We start from the raw sequence: 24233 nt of genomic DNA on the forward strand, positions 1-24233 counted from the left end.
AGGATATTTACATAGGATAGTTATGCTTCTGATCCAGGTTATGATGACAATATTGCACTTTAATTATTTAGAAACTCCCTTTTTTTATTTTTTTTTATTTTGCAATTCTTTGTGGTTTTTCCAGCCTGGGAATGACTTGTTAAGCAGGCTGGAAGTGTGGGAGATGCTTTTCTAGTCAACACCAGATGGCAACAATGCGCTATGGTTTTCCCTGCTACAGTGTTTCCTATTGTCCTGATTTGAAGTTTAATATACTTTCAAAACCTCACAATAAATGCTTGATTAAGCGTTTCCATGCCGAATGTCAGCAGGCTGTTATCCACATCTTCTGTTGAAACGCTATGAATTTTCACACAGGGACTCCTATATATTTATTCAGTGATATTATGAACACTTTGGAAATATCAAAATCAGCCTATAAAGAGGGTATTTGGATTAAGAGATCAAATCAGAGTGCCAGGAAGAGAGCATTGGGAAAACATGCAGACTTTTTTTCCCCCCGTTTTTTTGGTCGGATTGAAAATTGCTATGTTAATTGGAATTGCACAAAATTGGGCCAAGAGACCTTGGAGCCAGAGAATGTGCAATAGACACTGCAAGTTGGACAGCATATAACCATTTACTCGTGCACTCCCCTGCTTTTTCCACCCTGAGAAATATATCTTGAAGTGAAACTTATTGATGCACTGAATGTTTATAGTTATACTATAGTAATTATAGAATTACTAATTAATATCTACATTGTTTAATTGTATCATTTGCTTAGGCATATTAAATCATGGCCCACCTCACTGCTATCTACCAGCTGGTTGATTCTGGGTCATCCAACTAATCCATTATTTTAAACAAAGCACTGCAAATATAAGTGGCCTTATAATGCACCAACTAAGAACATTCTGGTAAAGAGCAGTCAACAAAGATGACTGCTCTCTATGAGTTAGAGCTAGCTATGACGCTGCTGTGAATGACCCATCTGAATGGAATCCAGCTGGTGGGGTTTGTTTAAAAATAAAGAACTGGCTTATCTTAAGCTACAGGTGTTTACCAAAGTCAACAGTACATTAGCATGATATGCAGCCTGCGTTCGCTGTCTTTGATTATGCCATCACTTCTTTTACTCAAGTTTGTTTGTTAGTTTCAATAGTAGTACATTGATGGGCTCTGGATCCACCTCAACCATGACCAGCTACAGAATATGAATGAATAATGTGTAAGTCAGCATTTATTTTGAGATCAATAACATATCTTGATTTTCGTGTGACTAAGATTGAAGACTAGCTATGACATGCCTGCTGGACCAACTTCAGATCGCTTTTACACTTTAAATCAGGGGTCACCAAACTTGCATTGGTTTGAATTTGAAAATGACAATATAAAAAAAAAACCAACAACAACAACTTTAAAATATGTTTCATGTTAGATTAGAGCTAGCTGGTCTCCAAGTTGATTTTTGTATGTTACGTAATTAATAATCTGTACAAACATGATGCAACGTAGTGCAAAATTGTTAGTGGCTTGTGAAAATGTTGTAAAAGCTATCATTTGAAAATGTAAAAACTTGCAGAGATTTATAAAAATAAAGTTTTACATATTGATATTGATCTGTTTCCTACCTTGTTAAATCATTGTTAATTATTGTGAGAAATCATTAACATGACGAATATCATTAATCATTAATAATAACATAATAAAAGGTAAATTAAGCAAATTTGTTATTTCAAAAGTGTGTATCAAACTGGTAGCCCTTTACATGAATCGGTACCCAAGAAGTAGCTCTCAGTGTCAAAAATGTTGGTGACCCCTGGTCTAAATCAATGAAGAAGTCTTCAATCCTTCAGATACTGGTGAGCTAAACCCCAAGACATTCATACTTATTATTAAAACTATATACAATATTGTTACTAATATCTAACAATCATTTCTTTCCCTTTTATATTTTCATGTTTTACATAAATTTTCTTTTAACCCAGTTATTTTGTCCTTTGTATTACATTTATTTATTTTACATCATTTATTTTCCTTATAGCCTATTCACACGGTGGCAATGTGCACGTAATGATGCAGCTACAGTCTGCTTAAACAAATAAAGAAATTAATTCACTACCCTCAAAAAGTGAGGTAAATCAGTGGACACCTCAGCAGACTGGAAGCTTATTTCTTTGACAGGTCGCCTTGTACAATGTGTCTTAGGTTTGTCATTTATAATTGCATAGAAATGCAAGTACATCCAATGCACATTTAAAAAAGACAGATCTGACTGTTTCGAGGTTTGGGACACACAAAAATTCGAGAGAAAGTGTAAACCTAAACTTTTTCTCTTCTCATAGTTATATGATCAAACATATCATGCTTACATGCTGTCTTTGCACCTCCTTGCTGCTGTTTTTTTGCACTACATTGCTCTGTTCTGTTTGTACTTTCTCCTGGGTATAGCTTTTACATTTCTCCTCACACAGTACTGTATATTTAAGTATACAGTAGGTTTACTAGTCGGCGCTATACTTGGTTTTTGTCTTTTGTCTTGTCTTGTGTTGTCTGTCTGCACTCTGTCTGTCTGTACTGTTCTTTTGTTTGCACTGTCTGCACCAGGCTGCACTCGATGCACTTTATGTTGTTTTGTTGTTTAGTGTAGCACCAGGGTTCCGGAGGAACGTTGTTTCGTTTTAACTGTGTACTGTGTACCACTGTGTATAGTAGAAATGACAATAAAAGCCACTTGACTTGACTTGACTTGACTTGACTTGATATCACTGTATGCAGAATCATGGATTTCGCCGGTTGTGGCAACCATAATTTCAGATACACAATCTTAAATGAAAAGAACACCAAAAGTTTGGAATAATGAGTCGATCATTTGTGTTATTCCAACAATCATATATTTTAACATGACAAACTAGAAATTGCACATGTATAGATTCGAGGTTAAAAACTTATACAATATACTGGTTCCATTTTGCTCTTGAACAAACTGAATGGCAGTCTGTAAGGGTTAGTGGAGTAATTGCTGTAACCAGTGAGACGTGAAAAGTTATTTCGTTTTCCTCGTGGTTGGTAATTGTGTGACCGTCCCTGTGTTTTACCAGGCGGCGCTCTCTGATGGGATGCTGGTGGAGGGCATGGGGCGGAGTCAGGAGCCTGCTAGCTGTTGCATGAACATCATGGACATTAGCGGGTGGCGGTGCGCAAGGCTGCAGGATGACACGGGAGGTTTAGAGCAGCTGAAATGTTCTCTGAGGATGCAGAGATTGTGAATAGTTTATTCTTTGTGAAAACATTGCGGCGGCGGGTCTGTGAGGCGGAGACGGTAATGAGCGGAGACGGTGTGGGCTGCAGGCAGAGACGGATGATCCTGCTGCACGTTTAGCCTGGACAGAGAGAGAAGCAGGGTTTCAGAGGAGCTCGTCTTAATTTCATGTGTTCGGGTTCGATGTTTTGTAGGAGGTTTTTGTGCTTTCCGAGCACGGCGTAGTGACGTACGTTCAGTCTCGGTACTGCCACGGCGTCGGAGGGCGCGCGCGGCGGGCCTGGGATACGCTCACGCGTGCGAGCGAACTCTTCCTTCGGTCTACGGTCACGTCGCCGAGGGGGTATCAATATCGCAAACGCTTGTAACGTTTGCGTGCAGGTCAGACCCACATCGACAGTCGTATTCTGCCAGTGTGGTCCCGGTGTCACTGAATGAGCTCGACGTATCTGAGGAGAAAAAAAATCCCTGAATGTCTTTTCGCTTTCAAGAAAACACGGGTGGTGAGGACTAAAGCACGCGCCCGCTATAACCGGCTCACTTACTCGGTACGCGTTATGAACAAGCTAATCTAGCTAGCCAAAGCAATCGGGAAACGTTTTTTTTCCTTTTCCCCCCTTTTTCCTTTGGATGGCGGACGCGGATCGTGGATGGAAACGAGAATTCGGGATTCCTCACAGTACGTTGGCAGCACGTGTTTATTTTGGTGTGTTATTTTTTTTATAACGGTGTGTGTGTGTAGTGTGTACCTGGACGGTCAGGTGTGACCGCGCGCACGCGCGCGCCTGCTCGGGACACCAGCTTGTGTGACGCCTACAACAGGCGGGCGGGTGCGCCCTTGCGCGCGCGTTCACACAGCTTCCTTCCAAGGGCTCCCGAATGCTAGTCAAACCTTTTATTGGGGAATAAATTGTATTATATTATAATGTCACTCTTGTGATTTAATTTGTAAAGTAGTAAGGGGTTATAATCGCTTCATGTCCTAATTTATACTCGAATGAAGTGGTTAAAGACTAAGCGAATTGTTTTTTTTTTTTTGGAAGCTAATAACGTTAGCTTGCTATCGGTTCCGTTGGTTAGCATGTCATGTAGCGGTGTGATTGAATAGCGGCTGTCAGGTAACTCGGATTGTATTTTCTCTACGTAGTTGAATTTAGCCTGTAATTTCCATGCGTAATGTTTTTTAAGAGTAACATTTATTATACATTGTACATGTATTGTAGATAAACCGTGCCCATTTAAACGAACCTGAAATTGCCATGGAAACTGAAGCTGGCTGTTCAGCCTCCCAAGACTATTACATTTATCATGGGTTCACATCAATTTTCCTTTTCTTTTTTTCCTCAGACCAAAATGATGAAAGTTCACTGATGGACACGGTCATCTTCATACCCAGGATGTACACATAGCATTTGGAGGCATGTTGGCTGCAATGAGATAGTAGAAGTGGTCTGCATGAGAGAGCTGTGACATTTGTCCCTCCATATTCCCTGTTTTGCTATTTGAACATGACCACGCAAGCTCTTTTGCCGCTCTCGGGGCGCAGGATACCCACTCTGTCCCCAGGTGCTTCGTCATTTCCCCACCACAGAGCAACCTTGAGGCTCTCGGAGAAGTTTATCCTCCTCCTCATCCTCAGTGCCTTCATTACGCTGTGCTTTGGGGCGTTCTTCTTTCTTCCAGACAGTTCCAAGCACAAGCGCTTTGACTTGGGGTTAGAGGATGTTTTGATACCACACATCGAGCCTGGGAAGGAAGGACGGCACAGCAGCGGTCAGGTCATACACGGACAAGGAGTGCATGATGAGCATAGACACAGGTGAGGTTTAAAATAAATTTGCTCACCAAAGTGTATGTTTTGTATCTGGGGCTGCTTGTGTGTGATGGGGCAGAATAGTGTGAATTTGTAAGGGTAATTCTTTTTTTTAACTACACTGATTCAGGTTCAGTTTTAGATACAAAGGAACATGGAAATGTATTGATAAAGGTGGGCCTCTTTCCAGGACTTGCATCACTAACTTGTGGATGAAACCAAGTTGTCGTGGAAAGACTGAACTTTCCACTCGTTTCCTGTGTGCTGATTTTTTCCTCTTTGTCATTCCAAATATATATTTATATTTAGAAGGTATTGGTTTCACCATACCCGTTATAATAAAACAAACTGGCTTAGACTAGACCTATAACCTGATTCGTAAAATGTTTTACGACGGCACACTTTACAGTCTGATTGTCAAGACTAATATAACTAAAGTAGACTTTACCCTGTACAATTTTGCTGCCGCAGAAAAAAATCGTACCTACCATGAGCCTTGGGCTGCATAATGTGACATGTGACTCACCAGCAGCTGATTTGGTGCCACTGTGACCAAAGACAATGTCATTCTTTCTTTTTTTATACATTTAAAAGAAGTGTAACTGCTGCCATGACACTTAACGAAAAGCACCAGTAGGACTATGCAAAATTCATGTGACAGCTTTATATACTGTAGTGGTAACGACGAAACGTGGGATTTAAAAGTAGTCAGGCTTGCCGAATTGTGTCAGCACAGAGAATATCTCTAACATATCGTCCCAGTTGTCTCATGCTGGGCGTTATAAGGCTTGTATCTGTTTGTGTAAAGGGATGTGGAAAGAAAAGGAGGCTGAATTACAGCCTCCAGTGTCCTTATTACGCAAAGCACAAAGCTTTCCTGTTTTTCCTCTTTCGTTCAGCCGCAAACAGCTGCTTATTTCTCCTCATTACCTTTTTAAAGCTTTGCCATGATTCTACCATGGCCTTGATTTTTTTGTTTTTGCGTGTCCCTGTTTTCTGCCCGAGCCTGAATCATGCTGATTGCTTACGTCAGCAGGACTGCATCATTTTCCTAGATGACAATCAAGATGAAGAAAAAATAACGCACATTTTCACACAATCTGTTATAGGATATTTTGGGGTTGATTAGCTAGTACAGTGTGAAAAATAATAATCGTTAAAGAAATTCAGAACATCATTACAATGCTGTGTTTGAACTGTATATAGAATCCATAGAAACCAAACCTGACAGAACTCATTGCCAGAATAATGCCGGCTTTGTACACATCAAAGGTGTACCATGGTATTTAATATATTGTAAAGCATATTGCAAGTGCATGCATCAAAGCACAGGATGGATAACAGATCTAGATGAGAGTGAGGGCTTTTATTCTCATTGAGTAAAGCACAGTGGTGCTGCCAGCCTCATACTGAAAGGCTTTTTTGCCAGCTGCTACAATCTGGACACACTGGTGTAGGTAACGTCGCAAAATCGATAATAGTACTTTTGTTCTATATACAAGGTTTCTAAATGAGCTATAAATACACTGCAGAAGTTGCACTTTCTTAAAGCTTTGTTTGTGCGTGCGAATATGTTTGTGCATGTATACCTTGATTCTGTGTCTCTATATGCAAAGACAAAGTCAATTAGATAGTAGTTATAGTTAGTTAGATAGAAATAGAGCTAAAAACACTTCATGAGTAGAAACCAGAATTGTACTGATAGACTGAAGAGCTGAACTGGACGTGTCCACTGATGTCATGCTGCTTTATGTCCAGGAAAACTAAGAGACCTTAACATTTATGATTAGTTTGTTTAGGTGTTTAAGGGACATCTTTTCCGACAATATCATGTCTGATGAACAGGGCTGTGAAATAAAACAAGTGTATTTGTGTTTATGATGATGATGATGAGTAATGCTTTGTTTCTTTTGATGTTACTTTTTGACATTGCCATAACCTATTTTGTGCATACCTGACCATAAGATTAGTGTTTTTGTGAACCACCCATTCCACATTTAGTCTCCATTTCTGTGAAGATCCTGCTCTAGATTGTTGTGTGGCGAGTTGTGCTTATTCAGCCACAAGGGTCTTATTAAAGTCAGGTAGTGATGTAGGGTGAGGAGGCCTGATGTACAGTCAGTGATCTAAGTCATTCCAAAGGTGTTCTCTACCAGGCCACTCAGGATCTCCCACTCCAACTCATGTTTAACCATTTCTTCATACAGCTTGCTTTGTGCACAGGAGCACTGCCATGCTGGAACAGGTTTAGGATCATTTAATGGTACTGCATCCAAAGACATCCTTTACAGTTGTCTGCCTCCAACTTTGTGGTGACAGATTTGTAGTTTTTTTAGATTTCCAAAACAACATATGGCTGATAGAGTCGAATATATCGAATGATATTGGTGCTTTATCAGTATATGGTACGTTCAAAATCATGTGGTATCAGATGAATTGGAAATAATGCTTTAAAATAGATTCTGCAGTAATGCTTGCAGTTGTGCTAGAGCAGTAGGAAGCTGTCTGAATGTTTGCTCACAGCCACACCACTGTGTGTTTTCCCGCTTTGGTGAGTTTACCGTAGTGGAGTCGCTGATCATGAATAATGTATTCTGCTGCCTGGTCATCTGCTTTCACTCATGACCCACAGAGAGATTCGCTCATCCTGGCCTGAGGTCTGAAGGCAGACACAAGCACATTGTCTATCACTCACTCCGGTCTGTGCCGTGGTTTCTGCCATGGTCTGTGCCAGGCTACACTCGGCTAGTCCATGCTCTATCACACTTAACCGCACTATTTCTCCTAGTTAAAATATTGCCTGATTATTATTGTAACAATTCATATTAATTAATGTATTATTTATAAAACTAACTAACAAAAAGAAAAGAATAAATAGTGTTCAACAGCGAATGAACTATAATGTGCAAAGCTTGTGCGATGCATCAATTTGATTTTCTATACACAATATTACACAGCACAAAATCCAGCAATGCTCACTGCTATATTGTACTGCAGAACCCACCAAGCTTTATTTCATTTTATTGTTGTACGTTTCTGCAGAATCACTTAAAACAGGGACACTCCTCTATCTAATTAGGTTTTTTGCGAGTCCTCACTGCACAGCTGATATTATTACTGTGCACTCCCATACTCTCCACAAACCAGACATCTGGACGATTACATCAAAAATTGTAACAGAAGCCCACTGTGTATTAGGACATTATAGATGGTTTTAAGGTTAAATACTTTTTTCAAAAAAAGAACTGGATTTTGCTAACCCAATAATAATAATGTTGATGATGGTGGCTGTCATGTTTGTGTTGCATTACTTTATCTACGATTATGTGGAAATATTTCTTATTGCAGAATCACATTCATACAGTTGATTATTAGAACTGAAATATTTGGTAAAGAGCCTACAGATTCAACACCATCCCGTCAAGGACACGTACCTGCCTGCTGCCTTGTGATTGAGAAAGCTTGTGTTAGCATTCAGGTGCTGTATTTTCTCTTATCACTGACTAAAGCAGCTGGGTTTGTTTGAATTTGCAATTCAAATGCTGATATTCAGCTCACATTTAAAACAATCACAGCCTATTTTTCAGAAATATTTTATTTAGTTATTTATTTATTTTTGGACATGAGGGCATCAAAGCTTTGAAACTCGCTACAACCTTCACTTTGCACTTACTTTACAGTTTACGTGATTAAAAAATAGACACCAGGAAGCATAATTCTGATCAGAAACAGACAACCTTAACTTTTAAGATCTTTTACTTGTCACATATATATATTAAAGCATAGGCATAACGCATTTTTTTTCTCTGTATATCCCAACTTGTTAGGAAGCTGGGGTCAGAGTACAGGGTCAGATATGATACAACACCCCTGAACCAGAAAGGGTTAAGTGCCTTGCTTAGTCAAGCTCACAACATTGACATCATGGCAATGCTGGGGCTTGAATCCTCAGTCTTTCAGTAACCCAAAGCCTCAACCATTAAGCTACCACTTCCTTCCACAATTATTTTGTAATATATTTTAGCCGTGTAACATACACAAAATGAATGGTTTGGTAGGTACCTCCGTTTATGAGACACGGGTAAATTTTGATACACTTAGGGGGAAGAAATGCAAAACACATAATTGCTTGTCATTTTTATTTAAACGCATTATTATTCATAAATATTATTACAGTTTACATTTTTTAAACAATTTTAAAGAAAATGCCTGCTTAAATGCCGGTCCCAAGCCCGGATAAATTGGGGAGGGTTGCGTTAGGAAGGGCATCCAGCGTAAAACATGTGCCAAATCAAAACGTGCGGAGGATCCGCTGTGGCGACCCCTAACGGGAGAAGCCGAGATAAAGATAAAATAAATCTAATTAATGCAATACACTTTTTATTATATTTATTAAATTGAGAATTGAGTAATCAATTAAATTGGCACCAATGAAATTAATTGAATGAAATTAAATAAATGGAAAAATGTACTATGTACATGTACTATGTACTACTTTAACAAATGTCTTCATTCCTTCAATCCTTTATTCATTCAATCCTGCGATATGCGGAACTGTCAGGATCTTCGTTTAAGAGAAATTCTTGAAGCTGGGCATAAAACGCAATAGAATCAATAGCGCTAACATTAGCTGCTAGCGCTATGGATTCCTTAGCATTTTCATGCATGCGGAAAACAAATCTTATTTCCGGTATGGAGGGAGTAGCCTCAGCTACTATAGCCACTAACTCTGGCTTATTTTTTTTAATACCCCTGGCATTGTTGTGTATAGGTTTAAGTTAATCATAAAAATGGAGACTAAACAAATTTTGGTTCGCCACTTGACTTGACTAGACGTTCCTGAACTTTAACTATGTTCTGCACATGAAAAGGATCGCATTCGGTATCATTTTCTCTTTGCACACTTGGAATCAGAGTTCCTTATTTTGATTAGTGTTTCTCTAAGACATTTGTAATTCATAGGTGCAGCAATGAATATTTAGCAATTCTTTAAATACTTTAAGATGTTTACAGTAAATAGGAAAGGTACACAAGCCAGCTTATGTAACTAATAGTTCCTTTGTGAATTGTTTGTAATCGTGTCCTGCAGAAAAATCTTTTTTTATGGGAATGACGGGTTTAATTTTATGCACTGTAACAAGTGATCAGGAGGATGTTTATGGCAGTGAGCATATGTCACCGTGTGCCAGATGCGCCGTGTAGCCCGGTCATCTTGCTTGCTTTGATGATCTCACTAATTGATTTTAAAATATATTTAAGATGATGGTGCTTCCTGGAGCTAATTTGAGCCATGCTTATATCTACTAAACATAGAGTAGATTGTGAGCCTGTAGCATCGCTAAATCGTCCCTCACATTCCTCCACTAAATGGTCCCTGCTAGTTAGTAGGAATGTCTCGTCTAGAAGGTCCCCAGAGATGCACCACTATGATGCAAAGGGGAGGAAATGTTCCGAAATTGCAGCCTCTGTACTTCTGAACATTGCATCTCTTGGCTGGTGTACAGTAAGCATATTTGGAGCCGAAATGTCATCGCTTTGTTTGTTCTCTTGTTATATTTTTGTGTGACCCAAAAATCAAAGTAAAAGGAGATCTTGGTAGTGAATGCAATTCAGAGAGAGAGAGAGAGAGGGAGTTCATTTCACAACTGGTGCCTGGGACAAATATAGGTGATGACTATTGCAGACATCAGCTGTGGAGGTCTGAGCATACACAATTAAGTCATTTTACACAAGCAAGAGTGTGGTTAAACTGAATATCAACACAGCTGTGATCTGGTGCAGGCAAGAACCCGTGTATAATCACAGCCATGCCAAAAATCCACTATAACCGCTCTATGAACAAGAAATTTATATTGAGTTTCTGACCTTTCAGACACAATATGGCCATACATATGTATGATTTTGCTCAGCTAGCAGAAATGGATCCTGATGAAACTATGCCCACATTATTCACTCGTTGGCTTATATTGATTTGTCCATTCCTGTTTTGGGTGCTTCCGGGAAAATTGGTGTTCCTTCATGGGCAAATTTGTGGGTACTCCAAGAAAATACATTTTAAACGAAGAGCTTTCTTTAACATTGGCTAAAATGTATATCGTTGTACCAAAATGCTTCAGGGAGTATGTTCTTGGGACAGATAGGACAAAAATGTATTCTTTTGGCAAGTGACATCACCTGTAGCTCCTCAGACTCAAAAATAATGATCTCAAAGAAGAGAATGATACCTACTGTGAAGCATAGAGGAGGCTTGATTATATTCCAGGGGTTGCTTTGCTGTCTGTAGCACAGGGAGCCTTGTACAGGGCACAATGAAAATGCAAGAATACCAAACCATTCTGGAGAGAAACGTACTGTCCAGCATTAAAAACATTCATCTCAGGCGCAGCTCATGGCTCCTCCATTAAGATAATACATCTAAATGCACTCAAGAATGGCTAAGAATAAAAGTCTATTCTGAGCAAATCTTCTATGAGCCCTTATCTGAATCTTGTCCCTGAATCTATCTGAATCTATGGAAAGTGTGCATCATAAACAATAAACAATATTAGGTTAAAGATTCCATCATTTTTGTCCACTTGCCTATTTAAAAAAAGTGCTGATTCAAAAACAAAATCAGATTTTATTAAGGAATGAAATAAACATTTTATTTTGGATTCCAATTGCTTTTAACTCTTTCAAATTATTCAAGAGCTATTTATTGCAGACAATAATGTGGCTTCTTTTTTTGTGGTTGGATTCCAAAAAAAATAGTGAGTTGTGTTCACTCACATCACTAACTCTACTGTAGTAACCGTTTTAAACTAGTGGGATCTTTGTGGCGAGCACAGTGGAGTGGAGCGATGCTCAATACATGTCCCTGTATGGTTATACTAAACATAAGCGATCATGGAACGCAGTTTGACCAATCAGATTAGTGGAGCAGAGCTAACTGTTGTATATGGAAGAACATGTTCAGAGTGTTCAAGCCAGAAGGAGTGTTTTGTTTGATGGCTTTTGTCAAGATTTACGAGTTGTTGTGCACCGCTGACAGAAGTAGCAGGCATAAACGCATTTTGTTCATCGGTTTTCTAAAACCAAACAACAAATTTAAGCTTACTGGATATATAGAAAACTAGCAATGCAACATTACTACTTGATTTAAGGACAAAATTATGAGATATACAGGTAGTCGTCGACTTATGACCTATGCAACTTACGACCATTCAACTTTACAACCACAATCGCTAGCCACGGCGTACGACAGTGCGTACCAGCTTCCGGCATAATTTCCCAGTACTGTACATATAGCCTACTCTACTTATGACCAAATCGTGAAAAGCAAGAACTTTTCATTTTGGGTGGATTTTTTTTTTTTTAGGATAGTTGGTGTTACTGAGTTTTTAATGAATGCAAATTGCTTGTGATTAATGTTCAGTTTAATGCTGATTTTATTGTAGCTGTTTTCCAGTGTGCTTGGACATTTCAGCCACTTTGGATGAACTGGAATGTTGACTGCACCCCAGCCCTCCTCACCCTACATCAGTACCTGATTTTTCTAAAGTCCTAATGACTGAATGAGCACAAACCTTCACAAGCACACACCAAAATACGTGAAGCATCTTCCCAGAGGAATGGAGGTTATTATTGGGGATAATAGAATAGGAGGTTTAAAAAGCATTAATCTTGCAGTTAGGTGTCCACAAACTTTTGTCCATATAGTGTAGATTTGAAGTGTTCTCAAGTTCTGTAATGCAGTATTCTGAAAGTGAAGCTGATGAGAAACGTCAAATTACAGCACTAATCCAGCATTATTGCAGTTCCTCAGTGTTGGACAGGTGCATCGTGTTCCAAACTCAACGCAGATTCATGATTCAATTATTCTGACTGGTGATAAATGCGTGTTGTGCTTTATATGTTTCTCTTGATCATCGGGTTATAATAAACGATGTGATTTGCACTCGCTCCTTCGGCGAGTGATGATGTGAGCATTTGTAATTCGATCATAGGGAGGAGCGTGTTATTAAGCTTTATTGCACCACTCTGCTCCAGGCCGCTCTATTTTGCTGTTACTACCACATTAAAGTTATAAAATGGGATACAGCTAGTTAACAAACAGCTGGCAGAGAGATGCGCAAGGTGGCAGATTATTCCTAGTAAGTAATAAAACCACGAAGAAGGACCAAGATGTTAACGTAAAGCGGGAACGGTGTTGATCGAAATTGGTTCCTCTGATAAAATTGAAGAAAAGCACATTTTGATCGCATATAACATCATAACACCCTCTGAGAAATGGAACAGGTTTTACCTTGAGGGAATTCAGCACTTTAGCTGTAGAGCTGTTAATTGCTATAAACTTTGAGGATCTGTGCTGTTTTTCTGAGCATTGTTTTAAAGGTTTTATATATTTATGTCTACACTAGAAAGCGGTATGAGCTTGCTGGATTTCCAAGTATCATTGTACACAGATTATTTACCGTCTGATTCTTTGCAAGTAGTTGCATGTCAAATATTTTATTAATTTACAGCTATATTTAATGTTGTTAGTTAACACCTTTTATCATTAAGTTTGTTTATTAGGTTTTCTGTTTTCTTTTTTTCTCCCCTCACAGGAAAGTGAATGACAAATGAAGTAGAACAATAGAATGTTACAATCACGATGTTACAATCGATACGGTGAAGCATATCATAAATATCACTTTAGTAAAAAGTTACGGTTTCCATTTGGACATGAGTAAAAGTACAAAAGTAATCTTTTTTAAATATACTTGTATAAAAATAATTATAATTATTAAAAAAATAATTATAATAATCTTTAAAAAATAATTATAATAATTTTCTCGCTTTTTATTCCCTCAGTGTTTATTATCGTGTGGGTTACAAAGAGCTAATGCTGGAGATTCCTTCCATAAATATTAGTCTTCCTTTTTTTTTTTCTAGGTATATGTATGGCTTGTCAATAAAATGCATTATTGCCCCGGTGTTCAATCCGATTGAAAAAGTGGACAAGTTTAGTGCGAATTTCACAGTTTAATGAAACTTTCACACAAAGCTGAATATTATCAGCTGTTCAGCTGTGGATCTCTCTCTGCCAAAACCGAAGCCAAAGTATATCATAATGACTGCTTTGGAACAGAGGTCAGTTTTTATTTCTGTAAAACATGAAGAACACTGTGCACATCCACCAAAGAATGGAAAAGGCTGATATTAATGTGTGGAAATGGTGCAGAAATGGATCCTGACTTGAAGTTTGTTGGTTTTATTGTAGAGTTATAGAAAGGTGTGTGTTTGTGTGTCTTGTGGAAGGGATTCTTTGTTTTGTGTTTGTTTAAAGTGTTCGATAAGTGCAGCTCGGGAGATTTTTTGTTGTTTTAATAAAGCAGAAATTCTTATAAAATATGGCCACACACTCTAAACAAACAGCACAGTGAAAACATTTCTTTGCTTATCTCAGCTTGTTAGGAAGCTGGGCCATGATATGGCACCCCTGGAGCAGACAGGGTTAACGGCCCAACAGTGGCAGCTTGGTGGTGCTGGGGATCAGCTGGGTCATCTTCTGGTCAGCAACTCTGAGCTTTAACTGCTGAGCCACCACTGGCCAATCTTAAGCATGTGGCTTGAAATGATACTTTTTATTTATGCAGAACTGCTGACAAATACTTTTTGACAGATGTAATTTTCCTGGAGCTTTGCAAGCGCTTAATGTCGTCTGAGGTTTTATTGGCCTTGCTCCACATCATCAACCTCAATGATGTGCAAGCTGTCATCAATGGTAACACACAATAGCGAACAACAGCTGTTAACAACCCGGCTTGTGGACTGCATCGAACTCCTTCCTGTCCAAAAACCTTCATCAGATGAAGACACAGAGCATGTATTAAAACTTTATTGATCTCTTAATGATATACATTAAGTTGTACTCACCCTTCAAGATTTAACTGCTTATTATAGATGTTAACAGGCAGTTAACAGGAAATACAATATGCCAGTCACCCTCCCTGGTTCCAAAGATAATTGGGAAAAAGAAATGAGGCTTTATCTTTATTTATCCCTGCAAAACATCACAAATCCAGAACACGGTCAGTACCACAAGAGACTACAGCTTCTCCATCATGGCCGCTCAAATAGTTTACTGTGGCCAGATTACAATAAGAATGTCAAAATACCCTCTCAAGACGCATAAAGCCGTTTCCATATTTAAATTGGAGAGTAAATCCTTACATACATTTCACAAATTTTTGTGGTAGACCACACCTTTATACATGTGCTGTACTTTATAATGAACCAGTTTTTTGCTTAACATTAGCACTCAACTCGGGTTAGCCATGTAAGATCTGTTGATAACTGTTGTTTAAGAAAGAAATGTGTTTTTTTTTTGCCGTCATTGTTGTTGTTTTTTTGCTATTTCTATTAAAGAAAAAGCTAAACAAATTCAATGTAAATTTTTTTTGTTTTTGTCTAACCTCAAGGTTGTCACGTAGTCTTCACTTTGCATGCATGCGCAAGTTTCTTGTGGTTGAGCTACTTAATGCACCACCTGCCTGGAAAAGCAAAAGTGAATGCCCCAAATCAGATTACCCTCATGAAGCAGGATATGACCTAGAATTTCATGATGCATGCCTTGTTACCAAGTGCTTTTTCCTGGATGAGAAATCAGAATCTCTGTCTATCAAAGAAGTTCTTGGGTTTGTAGAAATTATGTCTTGATGAACTCTATCAGGTTTCAAGATCCTCAGGCTTTGTGGAAATGCCAAGAGACCAGAGGGTTTGACCTTAGGTAGGCACTGATCCCGGTGATTTTATAATTACCATAGCTCTCGAAAACCTTTCTCAAATGAGAAGAAAGGTGTCAGGACCTTAGACGCATAAAGATAAAGCCTGAAGGTGGAACCTTGTTCTGTTTGTTTGTACTGTAATTCCTGAAAGTGTATACTTGTTGAACACTCTTGTCACTCTAAACTACTGATATAATGCAGTGTTGTGCTTTTGGAAACATTAAATGGATAGGTAACCGCAGTCTGTAGCTCACTTGTTTTCAAATGAATGGGATAAATGCATAAGTCTGAATGAATTACACAGTAATTCTACAGAACAACAGGCTTACTGGATGCTGAAGTGCGGAGAGCCGAGCAGTTATTAATAAGTGTAAATAATAACAGTCGCTCATGTAGTTACTATTCACTATGCAAAGATGAAACTGGAAATAGGCTGACGTGGACTGAAACAAGAGATGACGTGGACGATCAGTAGAAAGCCTTTAAATGTGGTGCTGTTTGCTTAAAAGGCTTCTTTATCATTTGATACCACAAGGCTTTTTTCCCCGAGCGCCCTCTGGTTCAGAGTGATTTAGTCAGGAACAAACAGCTGCACAGCGCGCTGTATAAAAGAGATAGCAACCACCACCATGGGAATATGTGCGAGAGAAGAGGAAAAGAAAAAGCCTTTATATGGTCCATATAATGGAAATTTAAGAGGTTGACCCGGATTATTGCCCTGCTTTCTTTCCAAAGTTGGTCAGAAGAGATTTTTATTTACAAAGAAAGTAATTCGACTTGTAATATATGCTGTAAAACCATTAATTTGTCCTTTAAATAGCTCTGGAAACAAGGGCCGCACCAATAACTTTATTTCGGAACACGTATGAGTAAGAGAACATGTTTTTCGGTACTTGTCTGTAATGAAACTGAAATGAACCACCTGCATACCAATCATGAACATGTACATGGGCAAAGAAATACAGTAAGCATCTAACCAGAAGTGCATTGGTAGCAGTGTAAAATATTTACAAATGTACAGGTTGATGAGGCTATGAGATATGATGGATATGAATAAATAATGATAAAAAATTTAAATGAACAGTACACAGAAAGGGGATTATATACAATGAGTACAATGGTCATGGATAGTTCAATGAAGGAGAGATTGTGTACAGTGTTAATGAATGTTATATACATCTATACAAATGATATGGATGCAAAGAAGAGCCAGTTATATAAACATGTGCAACGGTTATAATAGTGCAGTCTTAAGTATTACAGTACATATAAAGTATATTACTTACTATTTCTGCCCCCCCCACAAAATTGTAAAGGATCCCCATTTATTATTATTTTTATTATTATTATTATTTTTTTTTTTACTCAAACCTGTTCCTGCATAATGATGCCACTGTGCACAAATCAAGCGTCAAAAAGACGTGTTGTGGACTCATTGTTGATCAAAATCTGTGGGAAAAACACATATGCATGTGATGGTCAAGTATCCATATGTATAATGTTCTAATATAGTGTATGTGGTCCCTCACCCCCCTACACCCCCCGGCTAGAAAGAACTCTTCATGCTGTATTTCACGAGTAACATGTCATTGGTATATTACACCGTGATTCATGGACAATGTGTAAAACCCATGAATCCCTATGCTCATGCAAATGATCAGTTCTTTGACACTTCTTTGCATGCTCGGGTCAGACGGCCTCATGCACTGAGGGGTTTTTAGCAGGTTCTTTGTTGTTCCTTGTTGCTGTAGTTCCTTTTCTTGATATCTGAGCAGAGCACAGTTTTTCGCTTGCTTTGCTGTGTCGCTATTAATTGTAAGACGTTGAATATTCTTAGAATTTTTTAATGATTGGGTGCGCGAGTAAATGAGCTTGGCATCAGTCTGATGCTGAATACCACCATGGTAGACCATGTAGACATTTTCTTGTGGCTGAGCAGGAAGAATCATATTACAAGTGAGTAAATCGTTCGAGGGCATCATTGTAAAACTGTTGTAGCTGAGCAACCGCCTAATTTGTCTTACTGAAAGGGAAGACGTTTCCTTTCTGTACGTGTGGGATATTTTTAGATAATAGTTTACAAACATTTACAATCAAATAAATTTTTTTTTGTTTTTGCAGGATTTCTTGGCAAGATAAATCATCCAGTTTCTATCCGAGACTAAACTATCCATCACCCTGTCTTATCTCTGATATTTGCCTTTCAAAACATAAAATGCGTCGTGGCACGTAATTTCTATAGGAGACGCTATAAGTAGAGAGCAAACAAGACAAGACAATAAGTGAGTGATGGGATTTTTTTTTTTTTTTTTTTTTAAATGATCCTGTTAATGAGTGGAACAGGGAGCACTTAGTTCCTGTGAATTGGCTATGAAAAGAGCAAAGGTCACTCAGTAGAACATCTGCATATAGCAGCATTAGATTTGAAATTGGGGTGTGATTCAGGGTTTTAACATTTTTTCCATTCTAGCACTACAATCTATTGGTTGTTAATTTATAATAAAATTTCTATGTAGAAAAAAGAGCCAACAGAAACTCTGTGTGTATATCCTATTGGGTCATTACTCATGATGATAAAAATTGTTTTATGAATACATTTCTTTGATTAATCACTGCATGCACATAATTTTATTGCGTACCAGCTGCCGTGAAGAGAAACGGGATGAGCTTATTGCGATTTGTTGTTGTTTGTTTTTTAAGGGTGTCTACGTAAAGGATCTATTCAATAACTACGCTTTGTGCAAAAAGATTCGGAGATTGTGCAGAAGAACAGGATTTTTCCCTATTGTCGTATTTTTTTAATGATTTTTCATTGGAAATACTATTAATGCAGATACAGGGATTGATGGTAGAGTCTGTTTTACAGGATTGAATAAATTCATGTTGTCAGCACTCCTTCTGCTTTCTGTCAGTTAGCATTCAAATCCTTATTGAATCCAGCTGATATTTTGTTGCACCCCGAAACGTTTCCAAAAGCTCACATATTTCAGTGTCTCGGGTGTCTGTTTGAAGCCTGTCCCCTTTCAGAGAATCACTGGTAATCTACCAGCACTTCTTACAAACACCCCCACCACCACAACTACCGTGTTCACTAATAGTCTCAAAAACCTGGACTCTGCCTGAAAGTAAAAATGGATACCTCCGGCTCACTCGTTTCTCACTGTGAAAGGCAGAAAGCGAAACTTGATTTAAGTGAAATGATAGTCTTGAGTAATGGAACCGGCTAAGACAAAAAGGATTCGGGGAATTTAAAAGACGCTGCTGCACACTGAACACGGCCTCCTAACACAAGCACGCCCCTGATCTCGTTTGACAGCCTATAAAACGGCATCTAAGGTAAATCATGTGCTCTCCTTCCATCACGCTGAATACTCTGAAACTGCTGTGTGGTGCTTTATTATATGTGGTTGTTTTACATTAACATAAAGACAGCCTCTCTTTCATTGGTTCAGGTGTGCGTCTGTTAATGCCAGACTCGCTCTGTACAATTTTTGTAGTGCTTTGCGATTGTTGCTTGTCGGACTGTACAAACATGATCCTCATGTCGCACTGTAGGTGCTCAAGATGTTAGATTGTATGACAGTCAAAAACTGACACACTCAAGAAAAGGGTTTACATCAATCCATGATGCGTTCAGACCCGCGTTCTGTTGTTAACGTTAGCTTGCATCTGTAGAGTTAATTTTGTTCATGACATGCCTTAATAATAAAAACATCTACTACTAAAACAAACACTACTCTTCCCTTTGTAACTTTTCAATAAGTTTCTCTACTGTCCATATGATTTGTTTCGACATTTTCCCTGAGGTGGTTTTGATGTTGTCACGCTAATTGCGTAAATGTATATAAACCATACCATATACAAATAAAACATTTTGTTTGTTTGGTCGTTAGCTGACATGAATGAAAACAAATACAGATTTCACAAATTACATTTTGACTTTGATTTAATTGTTAGTATGGATTTGTATTTTTTTGCACAATAGCTTACACACAGCACAAGGAAGTTTTAAACATTAATTTATGAAAAATTATGTACAATGTAGTTTGCATGAAGACTCGCTATTACTTTGTGTGCAGGATTCAAGAAATGATCTGTGTTGTGTTATGGAGGAATGCACAGCTCTGCCGTAAGTGTGCTGTTTGCATGTGATTAATGAAAGTGCAGGGTAGAAATTGCATTAAATCTGGTTAAATCTGGTGATTATGCTGCAAGATTATTATTATTATTATTATTATTATTTATTTTATTTTTTTAACTACATTTAAGTTTCCTAACCTAATTCTCAGTTTATTCCCTGTCATTTCTGTTAATTCCTTTTTATTGAAAATGGAATGTTTCCGGTTTTCAATATTCCTGGAACTTTGCAACCCTCTTAATGGCTGACCCTGGGATCTGACCCCAGCTTCCTAACATCTCTAGGATACGCAAAGAGAATTTCACTCTGTTTTAATCTGCATGTGATGAGTAAAAAGCACCTTTTACCTTTTTAAAATAAAGGGAGTTTAATAGTGCCAGTTAACGCAGAATTGTAGTGGAATATATTACCATGTCCTGTTAGAATACACATTAAGCTCAGATACTCCAGTGTAATGCTGGTAGTTATTAGTGTTTACTTTAGTGTTTAGCTTTAATCACGTGTTTTGCTGGAACCATTAGAGTCTGAAAACATCTACTGCAATCTAAATGCATGGATGGCTGCTGTTTATGGTCAAACCACTTGATCTCATCGCTCAGGTCCTACATTTAGGGATACACATTAACAACATGTATAAGGAAGGTGTGATTAGAGGTTTGACGCTACCGAAACTGCTTTCGGTTTTCATTGCATTTAATTTGTTCTAAAAGTAAGTGTTAAACCGTCTTGCTCCAAGCCGAGGACTTACTGATATCTTACAATTTGCATATTTGTTCATTTGAAATTCACTTACACTAGAGGGCATAGCAATTAAAAAGTGCATATTTTAAGCCGGATAATATGAATCCGTTATCATCAGGATATTCAGCAGTCTGCTGCAATTTTCTTTTCTTGCTTCTCTGTTTTACTAGTTACCCAAGTGCGCTGCTCACCAATGATTTAGATTTTCAATATAGGCTTGTAAAGGTGCGGTGGGAAAACTGCAATTTTTGCCTGTTAACTTGATAAAAAATTGCCCGTGGAATCAGTGGATGGGACGATTCTGTAGAAGAAAAACATCAGTCCAGGACTTATCGTATCACGATGCTTCACTGGCTGCAGCGAGAGCGCAAGTCTGAAAATCAGCGGCTCTTTATGATTTGCAAATCATGTTTTTTTTTAATTTTTTTTATTTTTATTAACTGACCCCAGTCGCTCCATCGGAGCATCTGAACTAGCAGAGTAGTGCAGTGGCAGACGGCATCTAGATGATCGTGGATTTGGTGTTAATGGGGATAAGTAGAGATGTTTGATCAGTGCATTATGCTTCTGTTTGACACTCCTACAGTGTGCTTAGTGTTTGGATGTTTTGAAATATTAAATGATGCTTTTTGCGCTTGATTTAAATAACAGCTTAGGTTGAATTAACCATCTACCTGCTGTGTGAAGGGTGATCAGAGTTGGTAAAACAGCAGCATCCTCTTTTTATTGTAAGTGGTCAGATCCTGGACTATGTGACCTTCTCCATCATGTTTCTGAGCTCATGTTTCCTTTTGCAGGATTCTTTTGTATTTTCCTGCCTTGTTGTTCTGATATTTGAAGTCAATGATCCCCTGCTTTAAACAGGTGGAGGCAGGTGTGGTTTCTTGTCAGTCGAAACAGCAGTCATACCAGTGATTTGTGAATTAGCTCTGAAGAGCATATTTTTGTAGTAACAGCTTTACTGGCAGCTAGAGTTCACTAACCATGTATTAGCCATAGCTCACTTTTGTACCCATTCTCATTCTTTTACCAGTCTGGTGTTACTAACTTGTGTTAATGCATAAAATAAGCATGTCAGTTTATCCATGTCTGTGCCTTTGTATGCACCAGACCTCTTTTCTTTAGACACTGCTCCTATTTTTTTCTTTTTTTTTGTCTTCTATTTATATATCCTCATTTGATTTACTTGAGTGGCACCTCTACTTTTTTCACAGCGAGACACCTTGTCTGCATGTACACGTGGGATTTGTCCAAAATATTTTGACCCAAGTTCATTTCAGGCTAAAAGGGATGGCATTGTTTTGGAGATGTTTTAGTAAGCCAAGGCGGAATGAGGAGATATAACCCCTGTCAACATCTTGTTGCAGAATACATTTAGCGATAACATCTCATTTTAAGTAAGCGAGTGTAAACGATCCCATCTTTTATTAATCTCTGTGCCCCGCTGTGATTGTGCCCTTGCAGGGAAGAGGAGGAGAGTCTCCGCAGTAAAATCCGGGCAGATCACGAACGTGCGCTGCAGGAGGCCAAGGAGAAACTTCGCAAGTCCAAAGATGAACTGAAGGCAGAGATCCAGACAGAAAAGACTAAGGTGGTAAAGGACCTAAAAAAGAAGGACGGCCCAAAGCCTCTGCCCCCAGTGCCCATGCCCAAACTGGTGGGCATTAATGATGGAGACCCTGGAGACCCTGACGTTAAAGAGAAACGGGACAAGATCAGAGAGGTATGAGTGAGCGAGTGTGTTGTGATATGTGCAAATCTCTTCATACTAATGTGCAGAATATTTGCTTGTATGTGTGAACAAGGTACTGGGAGCACTAGATTCTATAATGTACAGTTATTATATGAGAGATTTTAGTTCACTAAATAAGATGCAGCTTTGAGTACATGTTTAGATGCCCAAGTGAGGTACGGTGATGTTTTGGTAATTGTTTTAATCCTATGTCTTTTTGCACCAAATTGAAAATTTTTTGTCAGGAAGTATTTTAGTCGGCTTGTAAACCCTGAAGTGGACAGCAGGCTTTTGAAACTGTTCTCATAATGGCCTGGATATCAGCAGAGTCATAAAGAAACTGGAGTTATAAAGACATGGGGTGAGAGGCTACTGAATAGCCATCTGTCTAAGCAGCGTAACACCGCTCCTATGACGAATACAGGTGTAGGAGGAGGGAATGCTGATCAGATTATAATTTTTCTCCCCCTTCAGTTTTGTGTAGGTCACAGAAGGGACATCTGCCATTCACCATGGGATGATGACCACTCAGGGTCTCACATGTGTGGATGCACAAACACAAATACACACGCACACAAACAAACAGAAGCGTCCTGTAGGGCATGGTCCATCTCGCCCTGTTACAGTGGATGCCTCACAGCAGGGCCATCTGCTGCTCGCAAGGGGACCTTAACTCTCTTCATTGTTTGTGTGTCATGGACATCAGCATGTCATGATATCGAAGGGATAAAAAACAGGTGAATGTAGAAAATGATGCATGAAAACAGATGCATAAAATGCACAGTGAGTTAAAGGACCACGTATATAAGAAAACTGAACTTAGAATTTAATAGTATGCATCTGCATTGATCGATTTCACAGATATTACATGCTGTTTCATTTAGTCACCATCAGGTGTTTAAATCACCTGTACAGTGCTATATTTCTAAATTTGTGACATAACAGTTTAAACCAAAACCAAATGATGCATAAAAGGGACCCTAAAGAAACAAAAACAGTGCGATAGACTTTTTATGTATTTATTATGAAAAAGATATTCAACCCTGAAAATGTGTAGATAAACATATAACAGTCAGTTGGCAAGACGGGTAACAAATGGACAGCACAATAGACAGTAGACAATACAGATATTTTGCATGTCGGTACACACACACACACACACGGTTAACACAATATAGACAAAAGGCAAAACATTTCCCGTCAGAACAGGCATTGAGGTTTATTGCACGATAATTGTTCACATTAGTACACAAGTGGCAAGCAAACTGTCTGTGATAAAAATATAAAGTGCTCAAGTGATGAGAGACAAAACAGCACATGACTAGTCAGGATAATGAACAAGATATGACTGAAAAAGTGTGCGGTTCAGCAGTTAGTGACGGTATGTTGTTATTGTTGGCAATATATATTGGTAGCTGTTAATTCATAATCTACACAATATTTTAGAGGAAATAATTTGATCAATTGTGAGTAAAAATATTCGATCGCATTTTTATATTCCCTTATACCTGTTTAATTCTGGAAACCCGTGGCATGGGTGTTCTGTTTTTCATCTGCTATTATTAACCATTTCTGAGATCCACTTGCCTTCACCTCCTGCCACCTCAGAACCACTTTACTTACATGGCTGTTGAAAGCCTCGATTATTCTGTTTCTCTGGAAATGTTTGTGCTGTGCTTAACAACTTTCACGCTTGCTCAAGAATACTGCAAAAGCATCAAATCAAAAAAATGCTCGATTTATGTTTCTTAGATTCTTCTTCCACCTTGTGTTTTAAATCATAACGATGCTCAACTATGTGAGGTGAAAGCATT

At 38.4% G+C, this 24233-nt stretch overlaps 1 protein-coding gene across 4 annotated transcripts in view; it reads left to right on the plus strand.

Moving 5' to 3' along the window:
- Positions 1 to 25: 25 nt before the first annotated feature.
- man1a2 (mannosidase, alpha, class 1A, member 2) overlaps positions 26 to 24233 on the plus strand; it is a 69505-nt gene continuing 45297 nt past the window's right edge. Inside the window, exons 1-3 of one of the 4 annotated variants that reach the window (XM_046842857.1) lie at positions 26 to 1210; positions 4592 to 5063; positions 22152 to 22410. In XM_046842857.1, the coding sequence (XP_046698813.1) occupies positions 4753 to 5063; positions 22152 to 22410 (570 nt within the window). In that variant the 5' untranslated portion in view covers positions 26 to 1210; positions 4592 to 4752. Of the gene's footprint in view, positions 1211 to 2863; positions 3951 to 3997; positions 4363 to 4591; positions 5064 to 22151; positions 22411 to 24233 lie in introns of those variants that run through there. The other 3 variants (XM_046842830.1, XM_046842840.1, XM_046842848.1) reach the window with 3 other exon arrangements.

The sequence above is a fragment of the Silurus meridionalis genome, chromosome 3 (genome assembly GCF_014805685.1).
Source record: "Silurus meridionalis isolate SWU-2019-XX chromosome 3, ASM1480568v1, whole genome shotgun sequence".
NCBI lineage: Eukaryota > Metazoa > Chordata > Actinopteri > Siluriformes > Siluridae > Silurus > Silurus meridionalis.